At 34.8% G+C, this 24811-nt stretch overlaps 1 protein-coding gene across 1 annotated transcript; it reads left to right on the top strand.

Moving 5' to 3' along the window:
• Nucleotides 1-5566: 5566 nt before the first annotated feature.
• stk33 (serine/threonine kinase 33) lies at nucleotides 5567-17714 on the top strand. The gene is made up of 12 exons (XM_088934763.1): nucleotides 5567-5686; nucleotides 5991-6104; nucleotides 6381-6485; nucleotides 6924-7062; nucleotides 9294-9382; nucleotides 10086-10173; nucleotides 11128-11203; nucleotides 11498-11610; nucleotides 13093-13178; nucleotides 13525-13788; nucleotides 14965-15048; nucleotides 16223-17714. The coding sequence occupies exons 1-12, from the start codon at nucleotides 5606-5608 to the stop codon at nucleotides 16439-16441; spliced, it is 1458 nt and encodes a 485-aa protein (XP_088790889.1). The 5' UTR covers nucleotides 5567-5605; the 3' UTR covers nucleotides 16442-17714.
• Nucleotides 17715-24811: the final 7097 nt, after the last annotated feature.

Genomic DNA, 24811 nt, shown 5'->3' with positions numbered 1-24811 from the left:
TAAGGTATTCTGTATGATTTTTATCAGACATCACATTAAAATACTTTTTAAAGTGTATTACAAATGTGACTTTTAAAATTAAAACAAATGGTAAACAATGCATTTTTGCAATTGCTAAAGCTTTAAAAAGGACATTCTACAGGATTTAGCCAGGAACTTGATTAATTCAATATAAACATACTTTCTAATTTGTTGAGTCTTATCTCCTAGCAACATGTTGAGGTCTATACTAAGCAAGTACTTGACATTCAGTTTCTCATTCAGTTTCTCAGAAAAAGTGTTTCTCAAACCTGTAGAAACTCATTAGTCAAAGTGGAATGGACAGAAATGCTGTAATAAATTCTTTCCAAATGTTCATGTTGGTTCTGTTCACACCTGTGTTTTCCTGTAGACAAACATAGGAGTACTTCCATTTATAGAAACTTGATGATTTAGTAAGTGCAGCAACTCCCTTTTGTAAAAGGAATAACATGGTGTTGTATATCAAAGGTGTTACTTAGCTCTTTTTTAAAGGCCGCCTTTTTGAATTCAGTGTTTTGCAGAACAATACCTCCTTTTAAACCAGAAAAAATCTGTTAAAAAATTCTGTTTATAAATATTTAATATGGCTGTAGTTTCCAGATTTATTTTCTGATTTGTGTGTGCATGAAATCATATGCAAGCAACACATGAAAGAAATTAATAAGGTTTAGGTGCAGAGTTAGCTTACTCATCATGGAAAACAAACCAGACAGAAGCAACACTGGATATTTTGACTGCTCTGTCTAGTATAAAACAGCAATTAGTAAATGCGATGATAAGGATACAAAAATGTAATATTTTAACCAGAAATAATAAACCATGTTCCTTTGCAGTGCTTCTGATTTTTAGTCTTAGCATTCCTCATTTCTTTGGTAATGTAATTGCACGCTTCATTAATGCTCTACAGTTTATAATTTGTCATCACAGCCTGATGTCAATGAATAATTAAGCTGCAGATCAAGTGGATGAAACAGTCTGGTTGATGAAAGGAAACCTGTAGACACTTTAACTGTATAGGTATCAGGAAGTTATAAAGAGGCTTTAAATTATTTCCATTGTAAAGTGATTTGGGTCAGCTTTGCCCTAGCTGTTCTAGTTAGTGAAATCGCCCTCTGGTGGCGGTGTTATGAAAATTGTATCTAAGGAAGAATTTAAATTAAATGTGAGGCTTTTTTAAAAAATGTACATGTTAGAAAACCTGTGCCTTCCAGTACTGTATGTCTGAAAAAGAAACAGACAAGTTAAACTCTAACAAATGCTGTCAAGTAAAGCACAGAAAAAGGCAGTAGCTGAAAGTATGTTTGCTCAACAGAGAAGAATGATAGTTTTATGGAAGGATGATTGCCAGCCCCTCCTACTATGTAAATTGACATCCAGCAAAGATTAATGTTTTATCTCTCTGTCCGTAAATTTCAGATGACTGCAGTCCTAGCACTGCAGCCAGCCTTTTTTTCAGTGGACCAAACGTTGCCACCCCTCAAGTTGTTTTATTGCATACCTCCAGGCAAGAGAATTACTGTGTGGTTCTGCCTACATTGCTCTGGTCCTTCATTTTAATTAGCACTTAAAAATGTAAATCTATAAGCACACACTGTTCTGCTAGATTGAAAACGATAAGGCTCTTACTGTTTCATTATGGGCAGGATAATAATGGAAGTAATAAAGTTAATGTACCATATGGCAGGAAACGTTGTTTACACTTCACTGTTGCCACAAAGACAGACAGCCAATGTCAGAGGCGCGTGCACAAGAGAAGAAAAGGGAACTACCCACAGCTAGAATTATCTCTGTGTGTCCAGGCATCACTCCAGTGCCACATTTGATTTGTGTTTCAACCAAAACACTGCCTCTCTTTTGCAGTCAAGGGAAACAATGTGTGTTTCCCTTTGCAAACAATCAGTAAATAAACACTAATGGGCTTTTGACAGTTTTGTTAGTGAAACGACAAATACTGGGGATCGATTACTGACATACAATCTGCTATAATTACTTGCTGCTGGCTGCTTTGAGATCTGTAAAGGCTGAGGAAGAACAATGGATTCTATCTTAGTCTTGCTTCATTTTTCCCATTATTAATTTATAAGGACACACAGTAACATGTCTTACTGTAAGATTTTCCACATAGTAAAATGTGGAATATGGGCATAGTAAACATTTTTTAGACTCTTACATTTTATTTGATATCAATATCAGAAAATACTAATATAATGCTAACAACTGATTAAAATTGTAACACTTCATGAAAACTGAATTATAGAAATGTAGCAGACATTTAGTATCAGAAATCCTAATATTGCTGTAGAATTAGAGTATTTAAAGATATATACTATACCAAATCATTGCTAACATAAATTTGACTAATTCTGAATGTTACAGTACAAGTCTCTGAAGGCATTTAATTTTAGTTTTCAATAATGTGATACATTGTCATCGGCAAATGTAATTAAGGCTTTCTTTTAACTGTCAGTAGAAGTATAATGGAATGCATTTAAAGCACTTTGAAGAATGCTTCTATTTAAACTGACAACACACACTACTGTACATTTGAATTATTAAAGCAGGAAATGTAAAAGTAAAACACTAACTAAAAAAGAAATGCTCGGCTTTGGTACGATAAAAGAGTACTGTTCAGCAACTGCTGTTTGTCTCCATTGTGCTTTTTCTTTTACCTTTCGTGACATAAAATGCATCTTAAAACATTCAGTCACCATCAACAAAATAAAATAAAAAGTAAAAATATGTTTAATTATTCATTGATATGAACCAATGATGAATTTATTCTTTTTTCTGTCTTACAGGTTTTAAAGACAGTAATTGGCATGGAATCCTCCATTTGTTGCCCACCTTGGTAAGTCTGTGTTTCCATCCTGCAATTTTGTGTCTTGACTTATCACTTCCACTATGTTTTATCCTGAGAGGACCAGGATAAAGCACTCCCCCAAGGTCCAGTGTATAGATGGACAGCAGATTACATTACTGTTCACTTTGGAACATCTCCAGAATACATTTAAGTTCACATTTCATAACCTGTAGTTTCCTAATGCTTTGTAGCCTTTTGTACCTGTGCAATCTGTGTGATTCATTGCTGTCATTTTTCTTATATTCACATTTTAAATAGTTCATTTACTACAGCATATCAATGATAGCTGTGCTTTGGAAAACAGGTTAGAAAAGTAACAAAAGGACTAAAGGACATATACTGTGCATGGGAAATAAATAAGTGTCAATTAAGCCAGTTGATGAAGCATTATATAATAGAGCCCACTCTTGTTTTTGAAACACCTGTGAATCCTGTGGCATTTCCTCTTTCAGTTTTGACTTGCCTTTTATGAGGCTGTTTTTTGCTTTGCCTCCTCCCTTAGTTAGCATGGCTAAATGGAAGACACAACAGGGAACCAGAATACATATAATAGGAAATGCAGGTAAACTAATTCTGTAAGGTACATTAACATGAACCGCACAAGCAACACAGTTGATACAACTGCACAGCAGTGTACTAGTAAGCATGCTGCACAGTATAATGATAATATACAGTACATTTCCTTCATTCCAAACAGACATAAAAGGGTCTGAGATAACAGAGTGGAACCCCTACAGTGAAATGACATTTTGAAAGGGCAGGAAACAGACGTTGCTTTCAGGTTACAGTAAAACTAAATTCAGCTTCATGGACATTATTGTTGGTAAACTTTAAACCCCACAATAAATGGTCTCCTGCCTCTTCTAAGGCTAGACCTTCTCACTCCTCACTTCCCTGCCTCATCTGTCTGTTCGCTCTCCCTGTGAAACAGCCTGTCCGATCTGAGCTTTCCGTCTGAAGACTACAGCAGAGCAAAGTATTGGGATGTAATTGCCATGCAGAGCTGTCTGGCACAAGTTAACTTTGATTGAGGGTATTTTGATTTTCAGAGACCGTCACGATAATTTTGATTTGCAAACAGATGTGCCATAATTTAAAAGACAGGCTTGGTATTAATGTCTTGTCAGTGATAAGATAACATGCGAGAAAAAAGAGGTTAAAGACACCATTGAATTGCTGATAATTGCTTTCTATGTGGTAGATCCACTCTGGTGCTTTCACTCATCACTTGTTAATTTCTTTACAATGAATTTGACTTTTATGCTTTTTCCAGCGTTAAGTAAATTGTACTTAAAATAACATGTGCCATTTAGACTCTAACCTAACACTCACAACTTGTGGACCCTTTGAATAAAGCAAATCTATTGAAACAGGAAAAAAGAGAGGATGGAAATTTTAACAGCACATCTTGTAAAAAAGGGTATTGAACACCATCATGGAAAGTTGCTTAATTCATGTTACCTTAGAATTCTTTACTTTGGATCAAATTTCTTTTTAAACTTAACCTTTTATGCCTGATAGTAGTTCTGTGTCAATCTTCAGTTTCAAACCCATTCCTGTTAATCAGATATTGTAATGAGACAATTAACTATTGTTTTATTTGCATTCATTTGGGCATTATTAACAAAAATCAAAGTCTGAAGACCAAATTCTGTAGTGTATATAAAACATAACCCACATATTCAAAATTATGTATTGAGAGTTAAATAATTATCTGAAACTAAGATAACCCGGGACTTCCTTTTTGTTCATGTATGTATTTGGTGGATTTCTTTTATTGAAGTTATATTATTGTACATGCACATAGATACATTTCCTTGATATGACTGCAATAAATGTTCTATTTTTTATGGCACAGTTGTTTATATGTTTATACAGTATTTTAAAATCATCACAGTTCTTTGCTGTGCACACAATATTGAAAACTGTATTGTCTCTGAGAATTTGCCTTGATTGAGTCAAGAGATCCAAATTACCCGACATGCAGTGTAATAGTGTCACAATGGCTTATACTGTAGAAGTGGTTGGTTATTGATTTTCAAGGAAGGTCATTTAAGTTAAATTACTGTAAAAGAAATCCTGTGAAATGTTTTTTTTTTACATTTTAAGCTTGAACACAAACCACATTTCTAAAATTATGTATGTTTTTGATGGATAAAGGCAGTTAATTTAATATTTAAACACTTGTACTAAGCACACACACAAAACATTTTGAATAATGTCTTAGTCATGATTACCATTTACTCGTAATATTAAGAATTAAAATTTTATAAGAATTAAATTTCTGTGCTGTGCACAACAACTCTGTGCACAGTTGTCTTTTATACCATAATCCTTTAATTAAAATTAATATTCATAATTTGTCATTATATCATACGTCTTACTTCATGTAGGTCAATAATACTCATAAATTATACTGTTTAATGTACAGAACTGTGCAGTTCTGGATTATTATATCTAATAAACTTTCTAAACTAAACTTTGATTCGCATGCAAGTTTTACTCCCTTGTGATGCAGTTCATTTTAAGCTTTAAATCAATTACATTGAACAATAAAACATAATTTTTTTTAAAAGATAACCTTATTTGAAGGTTTCCGTTTGTGTGTTTAAGGAAAGTGTGTGACGATTCTATTTGTTGGTTATGTTTTGTATGTGTGTTTTACTTACCAGTGTTGTGTTTCATCCTTAGATGCAGAATATACATGTTTCTGAAGCTTAGAAAATGGCCTCCCAGTGGACGCGTTCTAACAGTGCAGAGAACAAGGTGCCACACACTCGAATGGAGGATGAAGCTGCTATCCAGGTACAGTACAATGACATTTACAGTAATTATCTCGGGCACCATATACCTAAGGGAGCTCATTTAGCCAGACACTTAGACTGAATGCATTTAAGTGCAAATAATCTTGCACTTCTAGAGAACAGAAACTGTTTTTAAAATGGCAAGTGTGAACTTTGAAATCCAGTGCTACTGTACCTTTACTGGCTGAAGGTGCAAAAAACAGATCCAAAATCTGCTTATACAGATAATGTATTTTGTATCTGTTTCAAAGTTAATTTATTTGCTGTGAAGTACCTTTATTGTTTCTGTATTGTTTCTTGTATAGCAAATATACACATTTGGGAGGAAATTAGGTCAGGGTAGCTTTGGAGTAGTCCATGAAGCCAGTCACATTGAAACGCAGAAGAAATGGGCAATCAAGAAGGTGAACAGAGAAAAGGTAAGTGCCTGCATGTCAAAACCTGACATATTCATAATATGTTTTCACTGTAGTAGTATTACATTCTGCTACTCAAATCAGTTATGCACTATGCAGTTTTTGGTTTTTAAAATGCTGTAATGTTGTTGCAGAGATTAGTTATGAGTAATGAATCACTTGACATACCGTGTTCTGCATTCAGTTGTGTTAAAAACTGAAAGTACACTCAGATATTCTTCAGTTCAGACACTTTAAAACAAGACGCAGAAGCACAGTGAAGTGTGTTCTCTAACGCAGGCTGGGAGCTCTGCTGTCAAAATGCTGGAGCGAGAAGTGACCATACTGAAGCGCGTTAACCATGAACACATCATACATCTGGAAGAAGTGTTTGAAACACCAAAGGTAAGTATCAGCAAACAGCTGCGTTTACAGAAGCCTAAAAAGTTCATTTTAAGGCAAATGCAAAAATACAACATAACAAAAAATGAATGCAATCTTTGCACCCAGACAGCAAACCTACCCCCCCCCCCCATCCCCCAAAATCCCCACTTACCCCCCTCATAAATATTTCCCACCTGCTAGTTTCCCACCAGAGAAAATGAGAAAGTGACATTCTTTTAACCTCAGAATAACCAAACCACACTCAGTGTTTCCAGTTCAATTCTTTTTTATTTTAAAATGGATGCTTTTAAAAGAGACTTAAAAACATTATGACATCTTAATAAGATACATTGCAAATCCCAAAACAACGTCTTAGGTAAATACATAGGTGTTTTAAAATAGACGGCTGAAAACATCAATAGCTACTAAATCCCTTCCGATTCTTTATTCTGATTACAGAGGATGTACCTGGTGACAGAACTCTGCGAGGGAGGTGAACTGAAAGAAATTCTGCAGAAAAATAAACGCTTTACTGAAAATGAGACAAGACACATAATTTGCAGTTTAGCAGGAGCTATAGCATATCTACATAAAAAGGGTAATTATTTTTGTGGGCGGGGGGATCTAATAAAGTATTTTATAATGGCAGTAAAACTGATTTGTTGAAAAGTTACACATTCTGTACATCAAGTGTACTGTAGTAGTAACAATATACTATTTTTTTTAAAAGTCTGAGAGACAGAACAAGGAAGATAATGTTGTTGTGAAGTGAAAACCAAGGTATATGAACAGAAATCTAAAAAAATCTGATTTATTACTATTATTTTTTTTATAAAAATAGGAATTTCAGGTTGTATTTTCAGTACTCGAGGGTAGACTAAAATAAGACTTAAAGTGCTGCTACAGCTACCATACTACAACAGCTCTTACATTAGGTCATGGTAATAATTCTTCAATTATAGATTTATGTTTCACAGTCTGCTGTAGTAAAAAAACTTGAACACACTTTACAAAAAAATCTATTGAGAACACGAAACTACAGTATGGAGCTTTCTTCCTGCAGTGCAATATGCAGAAATATTTTTTTTTTGCTTTTTCATTTTTTCTAATTGTGCAGGATGGAATCACTAATACAGCTCATATTTTCTCATTAAAGTGAACAAATGTTAACAATGACAGTATAGTTATACATCAATAACTAAAGCGAGATGTTCTTATCTATTATGTAGTGTTAAGACAGATTTGAGAAGGAAATGTAAAAATGTAGTGCTGTAATGCTAATAGGTAACACTATGTACGGAGCCCTTGAGATTTGTATTCATTGACATCTCATAATAAGAAAGCTGATGCTACATTATGACTTAAAGTTATTACAGTACCTCACTGGTTTTAATAATGAGCTAATAATGAGCAACAGCCTGCCACGAAAAATGTTGCAGTCAATTTTAATTGAGTGTGATGAGTTTATTTAAAGATGATATGCCTTTTTTTCTTTTTCATTTTTAAAACTCCAGTTCAGCAAAACTGTTAGCATACACTTTAGAAGTAATTTAGGACACTGCTTGAAAATGAGATACTATTACATGCAGCTAATGAGTCATTTACTGCTGGAAGGGGAAGAATACTGATTAATAGGTGCATTTTCATACTAAAAGTCCCCATGAGGTTGTAGGCCTTATTTGTAAATTAACAGTAAATGAAACCACCAGCTGAGCATTGTTAGGATGAATGTTTGCTTTGCTAGTGCCTGAGTAATAAAATATTTAAATAAGAAATGGCATATTAATTATGTCACGTCCAAATATACAGTTAATTTCCATTGCTTTGTGATGTTAATAGAAGGCCTTGTAAAAGCACATTCTCTTTTACTTGGATTTTTTATATTGATAACACACGAGCAGCTCGTGACTATCTATCACTAAGGTTCCATCTTTCCAAAGTTATAAAAAGCTCATTTTTTACAGGTAATAACTGGCCTATTAGCTCTGCTCATATCTCATTATCTCAAGAGGAATATCTAAACTGCATCTAGGGTAATCCTGAATTTTGCAGCAATCAGTGTAAAAAAACTGAAATATATTATTTTGCTTTATACTAGCACTACACAGATGAAAACCAAGGTCTCACTATTTGTTTGTCTTTTAACATTTTTTAATCTTCATTTTTATTTAGCTAGATAATGTCTTTCAGACAGCCTTTGCCTTGAAATGCCCTTCACTACCTAGTAATTCTTAAAATCACAGATTCAGACACACATTTCATGGACTACATACACTTTGACACTTATTTTCCAGTGCCAGCATCCATTGTAGCATTTTAACTCTTACAGTTTGTACTGTATTCACTGCTCACGTAATAAAATACATCTTTTTTGGCGTTCTACACACACAAGTTCAAGCCTTCTCTACAATACTGAATTATACATTTGTGAAAAGAAAGGAAATAATGTTTTGCTGAAGAAAATTTCTGTTCCATTTGCTCACATTAATGTTAATGGTTTTGTGGGAGAAAGAGATTGTTGCTTAAATTCTTAAGCTTCCGATTCTCATATACTAATGTTTACTTTAGACTAATGTGACAAGCTTTCAGTTGCCTCACAGTGAAGACTGTATTTTATATTTATATGCAGTCATATTATACATCTATTCTGCAAATGTTAATAGTAGAGAAACTTTAGTATCTCAACCATTAAGCATGCTTATTTAAAGAACACATTGAGCTTGATAGATCAGATATTGCCGGTTTGAATCTGGGCTATGTCACTTGTTGACTATGACAGGAATTCTTGGAGCAACAGTATTTAGCCAAGAATCTGTTCTTCTATTTCAGATATTGTACACCGGGACCTAAAACTGGAGAACATTTTAGTTAAAAGTAATCATAATGATAACGGGAATGAAATGATGCTTAACATTAAGGTGAGAAAAGAATAAAAGCAATGGGGCAACTGTTGTTATTTACATCTTCTTCATACAGTACTTTACAAGAATTTATCTAGATCACCTTTAAGGATAAAATATATATGTAGTACCTTCTGTCTTAGACACTGCTCTACAGTATACCTGGAGCACAGGATTAAATCAAAGCGGGGTAACATATAAATCAAATGCAGCTGCAGTGCTTTAAGACACCAGCTTTGTGACCTGCAATAAAAACTTCTTATCTGCAAGAGATTGGTCATTTCTAGAACGTATTTGCTATACTTTTATTTATAATACCTGCCACAAATCACTGTATGTTGTACCTATAGCATAAATTGTGGAGTGAACAAAAGGGTTTGTCACCCAACCAACATTATGCTTTCAAAGCGTTTGCTTTTATCTTATCTCATAGTCAAACAACACTGAATAGAAACCATCCATGAAAAGTAACAGTGAAATTTGGAAAAAGTACAACAAAAAGAGCAGTACCGTTATCTGAAGCGAGCTTTCATGAACAGTTAATTAGCAATTAATATATAACAGGGCAGCCAAAATAAAAACTAAAATATGTACAGGCCAGTAGTCAGAACTGTAGGGCCCAAATATGGAGTTTGATTCATGTTTTATATAAAAAATTTAAGATTATTTTAGCATTTTAGTTTTCTGCTACATTTTCCTGATTGGCCTTTTGTGTTTTCAGGTGACAGATTTTGGTTTAGCGGTGCAGAAAGGTGGGGTTGGCAGTGAAAACATGTTGCAGGCAACATGCGGTACGCCTGTTTATATGGGTAAGACACGTAGTTCATTCACTGCATTACAGTCGTTTCACGTGGACTATTTTAACAGCCTAGCATCAGTCTAGCAAATGTTTTTTTATTTAGATGCTAGGGTGTAAGTACACGCAAATTGTTTAAAAATAGTTTTGTTTGTGTTCAGTGTGTTGGAGTTGAAACAATTTTGGACTACTCCTTGATATCAAAGACTGATAAAGAATGATAAAGAGCTGTAATTCTGTAAGGTTATACATATGAAAACCATATCAGTGATGTTGGCAATCAGGATACAGTTAAGAGGATATAATACATATATGAAAAACCATTTAATTTTGTTTCATGGCAAGCAGTACTGAGTAAGCAGCCTTTGTGTGACTGAACTGGAATCAATCTGAATTGTAGCGGTCAGAGCACAGATGGTATAATGACGCTGCAGAGGGAAATTCTCGTTAGTGTGATTTCAAGATTCCTGCCTAGAAAATAAGGAGTCTATTCAGTTTTATTATTTATTATAAGTTATAACTTTGACTTGGAATTTCATTGCAGTTAGGCAATGCCTTGCCTAAGTGAAAGTTTCAGACTCTTGATTTTCTCCATCAAGACTTTTCTTGCCTTGATGATTATAAACTAATGTTGTGCTATGGAAACAGATCCATGGATAAGTGTGATTTCATATAAGTTCTTTTCTTTAATGGAGAAAAAATCACATGTGAGTTGAAGAAATGAGAAAAAAAAACAACCCTGCAGCCTAATCAAGTGTATGCAAAAACTCAAGTAAGGAAAATGCTGTTAACTTGTAATTGATCAGATTAATCTAAATTGCCTCTCTCTTCATTCACCCTCTTGGAATATAATTTAGAGTATTAGTCAAGTTTGGTATAGAATGGATTGGAATCATTTAACATTCTTTAAAAGCTTATAATTAATTAATCTTGGATTAATCGTTGTCTCTTCTTTTTCTGCCAACAGCTCCAGAAGTTATCAATGCTCATGACTACAGTCAGCAGTGTGATGTGTGGAGTATAGGTGTCATCATGTACATGCTGTACGCACTTGTTCCTCTTCACAGAGCATAAGTGCTTGGTGCATACGTTTGGTTTGTGATATGGGGTTGTGACTTATACACATTTGAAAAAATGAAAAAAAACCTTCCAATACGTGATATGTGGATCTCTATTCAATTGCTTTGATGTAGTAAAATTCAATACAAGTACAAATAAAAAACAAGCAGAGCTTTATCTAATATTCTTTATAATAATATTTTATGTCTGTACTGTTAATTACATGATTGGTTCTAATATTGTTATGGTTTACCATATGCCAAAAACCTTACCCTCAGACTCTGTGGTGATCCACCTTTCATGGCGACTTCCGAAGAGAGGCTTTTTGAACTCATCAAAAAGGGAGACTTACACTTCACTGATCCAGTCTGGAAGACAATAAGTGATGGAGGTGTGTTTTACCATAAGAGAAAACAGTTTTCCTTTGTTTCCTTTGTTGTAGTTAGACATTGCTAAATATATTGTTTGAAAGTACATATCATGCTGTTATCCAGCACAGGGATCCTTATTAGAAACTTAGAAACTTATTTTAAAAATCCCATATTGTATGTTATACAGTAAGTCGTTGTGACTGAACAGTTTATGCATACACAACATCATAAGAAACACAACCCCAGATTCAATGAAAACATTTGATCAGGTAACACTGGGTTTATTCTGTACATTTCTATCATCCAATTACTTTCAATTGTGAAGTTTTGCCTTACATAAGTATATGTTTATTTGCATTTTTAACTCAAACATAGCGACAGTGTGACATATACAGTAGTTGTACAAAGTGATGTTCCCACATTCATTTTTTTGAGAAAATGTCAGACCTGGAAGTGACTGATATTGATGTACACATCTATCTAAATTTTCCTGTAGGTGTGCTGCTGGGTTAAAGAGCTAGGTATCAGCTCTTTATACATCTTTATACATTATACATCTTTAAATATTAACACTGACCACTCCATTGTAGTCTACTTTTTGGTCATTGGTAATAAGATTCATTAGTTATTAAAAACTGAGCTGCAGAATGTGATAGAGGGAACAGGATGTTAATACAAGTTTGAGTGATCATTGGCACACATTATCTTCTTAAACGATAAAGGAATAATGTTGCTGTTGTTGCTGTAACAACATGGTCAACATGACATTATTTTTCACAACAAGAAACCAGAACCATATATTGGCATGGCAATTAACATTGCTACATTGCCGCTCTGGACACTAGGTTAAATTATAGCCTCAGGCTGTGTGTACAGATTCTGAATGCTCTCTCCTTGCTTGAGTTTTTGACAGAAGCATGCTGGATAGGTTTGATTGGCTCTTCTATGCCCTTTCTGTGAGGCTCTGTAATAGACTGGTGTCCCATCACATTCAACAAGGTTGAGTCCTACTGTACCTTGTGCCATATACTTCTGGGACAGCCATCACCTTGGGGTAATGGAAGGAACTTAAGCCACAAGCCAGCTCATGAAGCTGGACTTCCAACACCAAACTGTGGCCTTCTCTCATTTGTAACCTTTCTTATGTTCTCAGTGCTTTTGACCTCAGTAAACATCGAAGTTTTGTGGTTTCTCCATTTTAAAATACATTCATTGTCTATGCAAGCACACACTTTCTACCAATATGTATTGTCTTTTCATACTCAAAAGGTAACATTCAAAAAAGTGTCATATACCTGTACAAAACATGAGAGTTTAGCATAATCATTTAGAATTTTCAATTAATAATTAGGAGTTAAACTATGTGTTGCATTTCCAAACTAATGTGAAGTCAGCCGAGTCCATTTGATTAGTTCTCATAAGGCAATTCATCCTTCTCAGATTCTAATTTTTAAAATAAGGTACATTTTGTTTATGCATATTGTTTCTCCATCCTCCTTTAGCCAAAAATGTGTTGCAGTGTCTAATGAAAGTCGATCCTGCTCACCGCCTCACAGCCAATGAACTTTTGGATAACCCTTGGATCACGGTAAGTGCATTTACTCATCTGATTTTCAATACTGTATACATAAATACAAAATAAAACAGAACTGAATTAATGTTATTATTATATAGTGTAGCGAAGTTACTTCTTTTTCCCTTAAGTCAAAAAACTTATTTTTTACCGCAAATTAATTTTGGAATTAAAGTCGTTAATACTTAATAAGAACTGTAGTTTAAATCCAGGTAAACGTAGCCTTTTATTATACAGTATATTCTAAGATGGCTAGCTACTTTAATTTGTAGCTCAATTTCAGTCAATTTGTAAGTGACTGAAATCCCAATGTGTGTGAAGTTTAATGTAATCTAATGATTTGGATGGATTATTATAATAGGGTGACACATCCACCCCAGCTAGGCCTTCTAATGTACTGGAGATGATGAAACAGTTCAGAGATGACCCTGATGACATAGACAATGGCAGTCTTCAAGATGACCTCAATGGATTATCACTGAAGTCGTCCCAGGAAGATGCCTTTCAGCCCAGGGATGTGATAGATCAGAGGTGTAGTTCAGCTGGCAGTAATGGTGCTTCAGATCTCAACGTAGAGATGGATACTGACAGTGGAAGTAGCAAACCATCTACTCCCACTAAACAGGTAAAATAAAAGCCTTAAAAACATTTCACATATTTGAGAACAGAGCCTGGATCACAGTTCTGTAATAACAGACCAGTTGCTTTTTTAAGAGCGTACTTAAAATTAAGCTTTTAGGGTGCTTATGAAAAAGCCACACTACACAGTAGATCAAATAGGGAAGTGAGAAAAATGTTTTACCAGCTGAATTAAGTAGTATCTTTAGGTAGGCTGGGTTGTGTAAATCCAGATTAAAATTTAGCTTGGACCCTATTCTTACAAATAATGCCATGGAATCTTTAATAACCAAGGTGTCAAGGCATTTCTTTAGTGTTTAATCAGATGCATGTTCTTACACTGGCACAAAGCTCCCAGTCACAACTTTTGTATTTAGGGAAGAGTGTCACCTGTACCCACATAACAACACCTCTTATACAGTAGCTGCAACCTCGTTTTCTTTAGAGGTCTCCAGTTTCTGTACTGACCAGGCCAAGCATTGTGTGGCTTCTGAGATTTAATGAGAGGGTAGAAGGGAGTAACACTTCTTAGCTTACTGAAACAACTTTATGGTAAACTGCACCAAGGAGCACGACACATGGCTACACGGTGAACACATTTCAATGGACAAACAACAGTGCCTAATGTCTGAATTAGTATTTACAATAAATCATATTGCTCTACTGTGCACGTTTGCACGTTTCATACTACAATAAAGTTGTATGTCGCATGATCTCACCAATTAGTTGCTTCTCTGTCTGATCTTCTGCATCACCAAAGTAGGTGTGTAAAGTACTTTGGGATACTAGGTGGGGAAAGGTACTATTATTATAGACCATTTAATTTTATAAGCACTATGTACTTTAAAACTAATATTCAGCTTCAGGTGGTCCCTTTTCTTTACAAACAAGTTGATGAATTTTCTTTTTCAAAATTCTTGATTCCACACTTAATCAGTGTATTGAAACAGTTCTAGAGTATTCTTTACCTTGTAAAGAATTAAAGTCATTTGCTTATTTAAGTTAGTGTTGAGGTGAGAAAGGCACAATATGTTTATTTTAGTTTGTTTATTTTAGTGTTCCTTAAACAGTCAAGAATGCAAAATCTCTTACAGAAATATTCTGCAAAAATAATAAACCTGAATGTACATTTTACTGCTCTATTACTGATTATTAAACAATTTTCTTTGTACAACCTAAACAGCTACAGAAAAAGAAGACTCTTACAAGTTCATTACCCAATGGCATTGTGAAAAAGAATGGATCAACTCTAAAAACTTGTAGCACTGTAAGTACCTTTTTTACTTCTTTGAAAACAGCTTTCAAAACACGGTATATTAACATACTGTAAAGATTATGAAATGGAATGTTAATAAATAAGGTTTCTGTCTATCAACATATTTATATTATTAAAACTTAACTTTATCTTAGAATCTGAAGCAGGGGCACTTTTTTTGTCTTCATCTTCTGAACTTCTAAACAAATTAGGCCTCAAATTCTTTTTTTTTCCATGCTGCTTTCCCCCGTTTGATTATACTGTATTTCCCTCTTTGTTTGCTACAAACCATATATCAACCTGTGTGTGTTATAACTGGTAAATATTGTGTGTGAAACTATAGAGCTGTTTGTCTTACTTTTCTGGCACTTAAAAGCCCACACCCCCTTAGAACTCTAATTGTTCAGAGTTTAACAATTAGATAACAATTAAATAACATACAGATTGGGGCTTTTCTAAGATTTACATACAATAATGTTATAATAATGACACCCGAAGAAGGCTCCACAGCTGAAACGTTGTGTTTTCTTTATCTTTTCAGCACATAATAAACCTTTACTTGTTCCTTTACAATAAAGTTATACTATTTAAAAAGTGAAACTATTTGGTTTTACAGAATAACACAAAAGTAGACTTCTAATTGCTGTATAATGTGTTTCAGAAGTGTAGCTTTTCATCCTAAAATATGAAGCAAAAAAGCCCAAAGAAAAAAAGATTCCTTTGTTATCTATTTTTGTTAATTTTTTTAAGAGAAGCAGTTTCCTTTGTTTCACCACTAGATGGAACCAGTATAACCAATGAAGAACTAAATCTTCAAATACTGTACCTGCACATAGATGGCAGAACTATTTGTTTTGATTCCTTTAACCCTTCATGACCTGAGTTTTTATTTTTGTGCAGAAGAATAGTAAAAAGTGCTCATATTCTGTAGGATCATGTATTCACATCTGAGAGGTGACCTCTGACCAGTATGCACTTTGAATATGCAGCCTAATGTAATTTCTCACTGAAAATCTTAGTTTTCTAGTAATAATAATCTAGCTCCTCTTAAAATCCCAGATTCAGACTTTTTCTACGAGGGGGAATTTCAGGTCCTGACAGGCCATAAATGGTTAAAGAGAGTACAGTATAAATTCAGTTTTTATGAGGTAAGTACTGGTGGAATTTATTCATTTCCCTTTTCTAGCCCTCCACAGGTGGAAAAGGTTCCAACTTGGCAAATACAAAGCGGACAGCACAGCAGGACAAATGGGAGTCCAGTCCTCATAGCCTTGGACCTACAGTAAAGCTGGCTTCCTTTTCAGTGAAGGGGGAACTGCACAAGGCATCCATCCCTACAAGCCACAGTCCTGGACACAAAAACTCCAAACATACTGCCACTGCAAAGTCAAAAAAGACAGCATAGAGCGCACAGAGAAAGTAGCATCAGTTGATAATGTAAAGCAAGTGCCAAAGGAAACAATACTGTAAAAGAAAAAAAAACACAATACAATATAACCAGAAAAATAATAAATGCACAAAAAAACAAGAAACAGCCCAGAACATGTTTGACTGTTAAGCAGAAGGTCTTCTGCTCTCTAAAATAAAAGTCATGTGAAGACTGAAATAAAATGATGGATGTTAGAGTATTTTACTTCTAATGTAACAATGGATTGTATTTTCTGATGTGTATAACATAATGCAAAAGAACGATTCCTTTGGGATGCTCATAAGGAAAACTGGTGTGCATCACGTGGTAAATTGATTTTTCACATTGTTGATTGTCTTGCAAATGTGGTTTAATTTCAGTATTGTTATTGTGTGAGAACTAGAGTGATTTTTTTATATTCTCTATGTTTTGACTTACTGTACTTGTAAGCCAATATTCTGGAGGAAAAATGTGCTGTATGCACCTGCCACATGTACCACACTACTTTTTTTCTATGAACCCTATTTGTAGATAGCTTTATTCTTAGACGGACTACATGTAATAATTTACCGGAGCTTTAAAATGTCTTTGCTTAGGTTAAATATTGACACCACCTTAAGTAACACAATTTTAAACCAAAAGAATTAAGCTACATATTTTTCAAACTCTTGAATAATTTAGCAAAATGAATTCCCGGCGCACTGGAGGAGTAACTTATCATTAGTGGAATGTTTGATACAAATAATTACCACATGGGTCTTTGCATTCAGAAATGGAGTTTACTATATGTATCTTATTGTATTATACTGTATGCGATTGTACATGCTGTATCTTTGGTTACATTTTTAACATCCTGTTCAGGCATTCTTTTAGTTTTTGTAATTAAATATCTTGTTTAAAAAAGTATAAGCAGAGCTTAAAGAAAGGGTTCACATCTCGTTTGCAAATTTTTGTTGTTGAATTGACCAGTAATACACATTTTTTGTAATACAGGGATGGATTACTGTTGGTAGATATTTCTTTCTGTAAAGGTAAACTATATGTAACAGACATATTATGGAAAAATGAGTACACCTGATAATTAAAAACAACTGGATTTAACTTTGCAATAACTGAATGTACTGTAAAAGCCTTAATACTCATACGGAGTTGTGGCTCAATCCTACTCTGCCAAACTAAAAAAACCCTGTATCGTATCTGCTGTTTGCACATCTGTAAAGGCTGTTGGATTTACTGTACAAAATTCTGAAGTGAAATTAAACTTGTTACTTAGAAGTAATTCTGTATTTGCTCCTGCAGAAGAGTCGTCTGTGTTTGTCTTTGATCTGATTTCTAGCTGATACATTGCTTAACATCATGAAATTGGACTCTGTAGTACAGACATGAGCATGATCACTTCTGTTGAAAAAATATTCAATAATAAAGAATGAATGGCCTCTTAGTTAATAAATAAAGTCTTCAATAAAGTTTGCTATAAGCATGAATAAACCATTTCATGAAAATAATTGAGGAATTCAGCAAAATGAAAAAAAAACAATTATCAGTTTCATTCAAGCAAAAGTATAATATGTATTAAAAAGTATGAGCTGACCTATAGGTAAACAGTGTTACCAAACTAATGGTAATCTGCGTATAGCCCCATGAACACTGTACTCCGTTTACTTAAATGTCAAGCTTTTAACTTACAAATTACTTTATGGGCTAAAATAGAAGAAAACTATTTTGTAGATAAACAATTTGATATTTTAAGCTTCATACTTTTGCATAGCTTTACACTTTCAATATATTGCAGATTCTAATAATAACATCATTTTTCAAGGTTTATTTTAAACAATCAGAAAAATAAAAAACCTTATATATAAAACAAACACTTGTCTAGAAGGTCACGGTAAAAATGAGTACAATAAAAATCTTTTTAACAGTGAGGCGTCAATGTTGAATTATGTTTTTTTTATTTTCAATACATCAGTTAACTATTCTGACTTGAGTAAAAAGTTGATCATTTTGATTCTTGGAATGAATTAAAGGTCCTTAAAGAGCTATTGCACTCAAGCAAAGGTCTATGCCCTTTAGAGAGCTTTGGCAGAATAATCCTGAGCATAAATACAATATTTAAGTACTCAAGCATGCCCCTAAAAGTCAATGTCAATATAATAAAATCCATCCTTTATGCATCTAGATGCAAATCCGTGCAGACAAGATCAGCCTTGTGTGCTGCTATACTTGGAAGAGCTGTGGCAACAGCACAGGCAAACTAGGGAATAGAGTTGCATTAGCCTGTTTAAGCAAATTGCACACTGCATTTTTCCATTTGCAGGATTCAGCCCATCATTTTAAAACTGTGTAATGTGTCCATAATAACTTCAAAGGCTGGCTATGCACATCTTTAGAAAATAGTTGTTTTCCATGGTGTTTAAGCAGTGTATGATGGTGCTTCTCAAAGATGAAAGTGAGGCAGCACTTATCAGGTGTCTACAGTATAAGACACCAAGTGTGGTAATGCAGACTAAATGTCTGTGATAGAAGAAATAATGTACAATCTTCAAATTGTATAATATGCATTATGTACAATACTGTTTTTGTTTTTATTTAATAAATATATATTTTAATACATAAAATAAGAGATTACTGGTATAGGAATGATTTAAGTATTACATTGTGGTTTAGCTGAGGTGATTTAAGACCATTTATTTTGCATTTTGAGTAAGAGTAATATTTGAGTGAAGATAAGAGTAATATGTATTACAAAACCCGTTGAAGTACATAACAAGCAGTCATAAACTGTCCTTTGATTCTATTTTTGTTTTGTGCACATTCAAAACAATGATTTTTCTCTGATCAACAAAAACAATTAATAAAGAAATATTAGAGTGTACACTATAAATGATAAAATACTTCTTTAAAATACTAGTCTAGTACAATAAATTGTGCTATGGAACAATTCACATGTACAGTATAGTCACACACTGCTGTATATTCCTTGGAACCAAGTTTGGATTTTATTTACTGAAAATCTCCACTAGATGGAGCTAAAAGGGGAAGTAAGAACAATTCAGAGCTGTGTTTGTTCCAGGAATAATCCTATAGATAACTGCAATGTTCCATCTCGGAATCCGCTGCGTATTGTGCCTATCGCACAGAACAATCGTCAGTCCCAGGTCCTGGTGCAACACTTCAAGATAGCTAGCTGAGACAGACACAGGGATTTGTATTGTTTTCACAATGTGTTAATGAAACAACATTTGAAAACAAAAATATTAAAGAAAATACATGAAAAAAACTGCTCACACAAATTTAAATAAGCCCTAATTCATCCTTGACTTTTTTGTTGGTAGAAATTAATTTGCATAAGGTCAGTCTGAGACAAGCTCCTTGCGATGTCAGTGGCAGAGATGAGATTTCGCAGTCAAGTCATCTTCATGTCTCAATCGTTTCATCCATACATATATATTAACTTCCAAAATTTAGTTGTGAGGGATGAAAGTAACCTACCACAGATTATATCAAGGGTCCTAGAAACTTCAGGGAACAATACATCGCTTAAAATGAATAGATGGAGAGCTTGTGTCTCAGAAAGGCCATTTTTAGAAACGTCTTTAGCGTTCATCACACGACTTGCTCTATAAAAGCCCCTTGCCAAAAACACCATGGTTGCTGCAAATGTTGCCTGTGCTTGGGATGGGAAATTTAGGCAGAATAAATTAGAAAGGCGCTGATATGGAACCTCGGATCGCCCCCTTCCCTTGCAAGCTGTAGCCCTGACAGATGGGGAGAGGAGGTCCATGGAACCTCTTTGGAGGACCAGCAGGACCAGAAGGACCAGCGGAGGAAGTAAAATATATGCCCTGTGTTTCACTATTGCTTCGTAGGCGGGGGGGGGGGGTGATGGAGAAATATGGGCCTTTGCAAGTCTCTGCAATTGGCCGTAGCATGATACCAGCATACTGCAGTTAAATTGGTTGGTATCGATACAAGAGAGTAATAATAACAGGCACAACGCTGACCCCCTATTCTGCATGATCCAAGCAAGGGGGACATTTTTAGCAGACCGACCAGGAGATCACTAGGAGATATATAACCTTAATAGAGGTGCCTCAATTAATCAGATCATTTGGATGCTGTTGTAGGTGTTGGCATTAATCTGATTAGCAGCTGTGCGGGTCTTTTGCTCACAGTTCCACAGTTCAGCATTTGTAATTGTGCTGTGATATCCCATCTCGGTACAGCTGATAGTGGTTAAGAGGTGACCACAGTATAGTTGTTTGAATGCACATTTGTGTGCGTGTGTGCGTGTCTGTGACTGACCAATAGCTGAAGCCTCTTCTTTAGATTCTTCAATTTACTCGCAAATGGAACAATTGCCCCCAAATTGTGAAGCCTGGAAACGGTTCAGAAGAAGAAAAACAGTGTTGCTTTAGTTAAGCAGTCTATTTCTTAAGGAAAAAAAATCCCCTCCTCAAGTCAACATTGGAAACAGATGGCATTTTCAAAGCAAGCCTCATCAATCTTTGTTGACACTATTCCTTTTTTTAACTACTCTTATTTAGGATATTTGCAATTATAATACATCAGCTCATTTAAATATCAAATTAATTAGTGAGTACACTAGAGTAAATGCTTTTTTTATAAGTCCTTGTTAAAAGTGAAAAGTTCTCTACTACGGTCTGATGCCATGTTAATTTACAGTGATATCTAATCCCAAGTTACTGCACATAAAAGGCATTACTATACATATTTTATTGGGGAGATGGTTGTTTTCCAAGCAATTTTCTGGTAGAGTACATTTTTAATTTATTCATATTTAATTTATTGGTCTCTGCATACTCACTCAGTAAAACTAATCAACACCATATATAGGCCTCTTAAAGTCACAGTTTTTTTTTCATCTTTATTTAACTCAATTAGTCAGTTGAGAACTAATTCTCACAATGACAACCTAGAGAGTTCCAGTTCATACAACAGGGCATTTACTGGAGCACTTTAAGTGAAGTAGCTCAAGGGTACAACAACATCCCAACAAGGATTTCACCCAATGGTTGTCTAGTCAGAAGTCCAGAGTCCTAACAACTACTCTGCACTACTAATCTCTATCAAACATCAAATAGAAATTAAAATTTGGAAAGCTCATTCAGCCTACTGCCTATTATATTACAAACTTACATTTTAAAGGGAAAGGAAGTTTTATCAAAGACTTCTTAAAAATTTAAGAAGTGCTAATGGATTTTTTCCCCACCTTTCGGGGAGCATTTTTCTGCCTACTTGCAAATGTAACAATATCTACAGCCATAGAAAATTCACTTTCAAAAGGATAGCTTTTGTTTCCTCAAAAATTTCGCCCTTGAATCTGCTTTTTGAAAGAACCCTAACAATCGTTATTTAACACAGTGTGACTGGAGTTCTTATCACCTGCATCTACTGTATGCTCCAAATACTTATCGACCCATTGACACAGCACCTGAAGAGACTTAAACTACCTTACACATGGAAATGATTTTAATTACCAGCTGTAGTGAAGAAGAAGAAAAAAAGCCCCAAACAACAAGAACATTCTTAGTGTGTGATGTACACAGTGTGTAATGAGCTTTGTAAAGGTCATTTGACACATTCCTACTGGTATGAATCAATTTATTTCAAGCACTTAATGCTGTTGTCAGCTTACTAATATTGTAGTTCAGCAATGCATTTAGAGGTTACATTACAAAAAGTGGGAGGTCAGTTAGTCACAATAGCCAGAGCTATCCACACCACAGAAGTGCTTGGAAGCATAAAGATAATGAAATGAAGTGTGTAAAACCTAATCAGTTGCACTATCTAAGGAAAATAGCTTCCAACACCTTCATTGTAATTGAAACATTTATTACAACACAGTGAAATACAGAACACCATTAAGCTGCTACTTTCATAACAGAGGCGTACAACATGAAAGACTTCTGGGATACAATGAGCAAGGGCTGGCAATAATTGCAAGTTCTCATGGGAAGCTTTACAAAGTGTGCTTCAATAGCATTCTGGGAACCGAACCTCAAGTTTGAACGACATTCAAGTAGTCCACACAGAACGAGCACCGATGTATTTCAACGGTTTTGGCTAACACATCAAAGTAAATCAAGCTGGGTTAGAAACGGTTTAATTGGAGCTCCTCACAAAAGTTCAGGAGAGAGGCAGATCCCAGTTCCTGTCATTCAGGGTATAAATTTAGGCCCCAAGACATTTGTTTCCCAATGTTCATTACATTTACACCCTTCCACCACCCTCAGCACTACCACTGGAGCTCCCTTTGGTTTATTGTAAGTGGGTTGCAAATCCTTTGTCCATATGACCAGACAGTCATCCCTCTAGCCACGTGGGTTGAAGTCAATTAATGCATTTTTACTTTTGCAGTTACATTACTGCGGGATTTCCTCAGTATCTCCTGTATTTAAATTAAAATTATTTGGGGAAAAAAAAATACTTTTTTATTTCAAGATTTTAAAGTGTGATCACTACAGGTAATTCATTCTCCACAATGACTAAACTGACTTTATTCAGTTTGGCAAGATGGAGAATTTGTGTCAGCCTCACTAATCAGTAACATTAAAGGGCAGTAACACGAAAGTCTCTATAGTACCATGAATGTACAGTGCAGAGATGAATTCCGCACTGAAAAACAAAAGGAAAGAAGACCAAACACCATGTTCTGTCTGTGGAGCCTCTTCAGGTGTGCGAGGGAATGGAGATGGGGTGAGGGGAATGGAAGAATGGGTAAGGGGATCTAGAAAGAGAAAAGATGGAAATTGGGTTGGAGCTGTAAAAGACAGAAATCAAACAAATGGCGAGATCTGGAAAGAAATGTATGTTGGCCTGCTGCAAGAATACTTTAAGGATAACTTTGGCCCTGGCAACACTAGCTTTGTTGACTAAAATAGGAAACGAGAAAACACACCAAGCACCTTGCCAGTCCCAATAATATGTATTACGTACAGGAACATACAACAGTCTGAAATCACCTTCCACAGTGTGCAAGATAATCCAGTTTCAATTGGAACAATTCTCTGATAGCAGTCCTGCAACCCTGTTATTAAGGCTACTCTCTAATTTTGTGTCCGACTGACATATAAGATACCTGAGTAAATTTTTAAGTAATCAGCATTCTATTCCGTGCTGCAGGTGTACACTGCACTGTATTTGCTTGTCTGAATCTTGCTTTGTGATAATCATGGTAATCTGTGTGGGTCATTGTAAAGAGTCCAATTTACACGGGTGTTTCTAAAATAGGTCCCCTTCAGTTGTTACATTTTAATTGCAATCTACTGTATAACACTATTCATGCACTTGAGGTGTTTTTTAAGGCTGGCATATCCTTCAGTTTTTGAAGATTCAGTCTAACAAACCTCCAAGGGAAGAAAACTAAAAACATTATTCAGTGCTAAATGAGTCTAAGGGGGAAACTATTTAACTACTGAAAAGCATTTGTTCGATCAAGGACAGAATAATGTGGATGCTTGTTTTTTCTAAATATACAATTATTGGTACTATATGTATGAAAAAATGGATAGAAAGCAGCATATTAAAAATATAAACATTGCTGACATAGCACTCAATTTGTACTAATTGTTTGAATGATTGGCTTTTTTAGTCTTTAACCCTTTACATTATTTACTAAAATGAGCACAACCACAAACATAATTGCACACTATATTTTATTTACTGAACTATTGTTAGAGTGTTTGGTTAGACACTGCAAAGTATATGTTACATTGCATAACACCATGATTGTAGTCAGTGCCAAATGGTGTTAGATATAGCCAGGTGTGCCACACCTTTAAATATCACACTATAAAAAACAATGGAAAAATGACCATACTGTACATGAACAAGGCTGTTTTGAATTTTTTAGTTTAAATGTCTCTTTCCTGATTTCTCTCATCCCTTAACAGAGACCATGTTTAATACAGATAGTTATTAATTCACTATTCTATATAAAGTACACTTCTATAATAAACATATGAGTGAGCTGATTTAACAGATCCAGATGATTGTTTCCTCTTATAAAATGCTAAGAATACAGATAAGGCTTTTGTGGTGGTAGATTTTTATGACCAAGAACCTGAAGGTTGTGCAACAAAATGCACACACACACATACACATCTCAACCTCATGTCTGTTCTGAAAGCACCTAGACTTCTATGCCACTGTAGTGTAATACTGGCCATTATAACATTGCTGTCCAAATACTGGGTGACACTATTGTGGTGACAGAGAGGCCATTGAACTTCTACTGCCATATTTTATAAGTTTTCATTGTTTCCTTTAGCTGGACCACTACGTACATGTCCACAAGCCTTTAAGGACTGTATTCCTGAGGTTAATGCAAAAACAAATACAAAA

The sequence above is a fragment of the Atractosteus spatula genome, chromosome 16, assembly GCF_055471065.1.
Source record: "Atractosteus spatula isolate fAtrSpa1 chromosome 16, fAtrSpa1.hap1, whole genome shotgun sequence".
Lineage (NCBI taxonomy): Eukaryota > Metazoa > Chordata > Actinopteri > Semionotiformes > Lepisosteidae > Atractosteus > Atractosteus spatula.
This window is presented reverse-complemented; position numbering and strand designations above follow the sequence as displayed.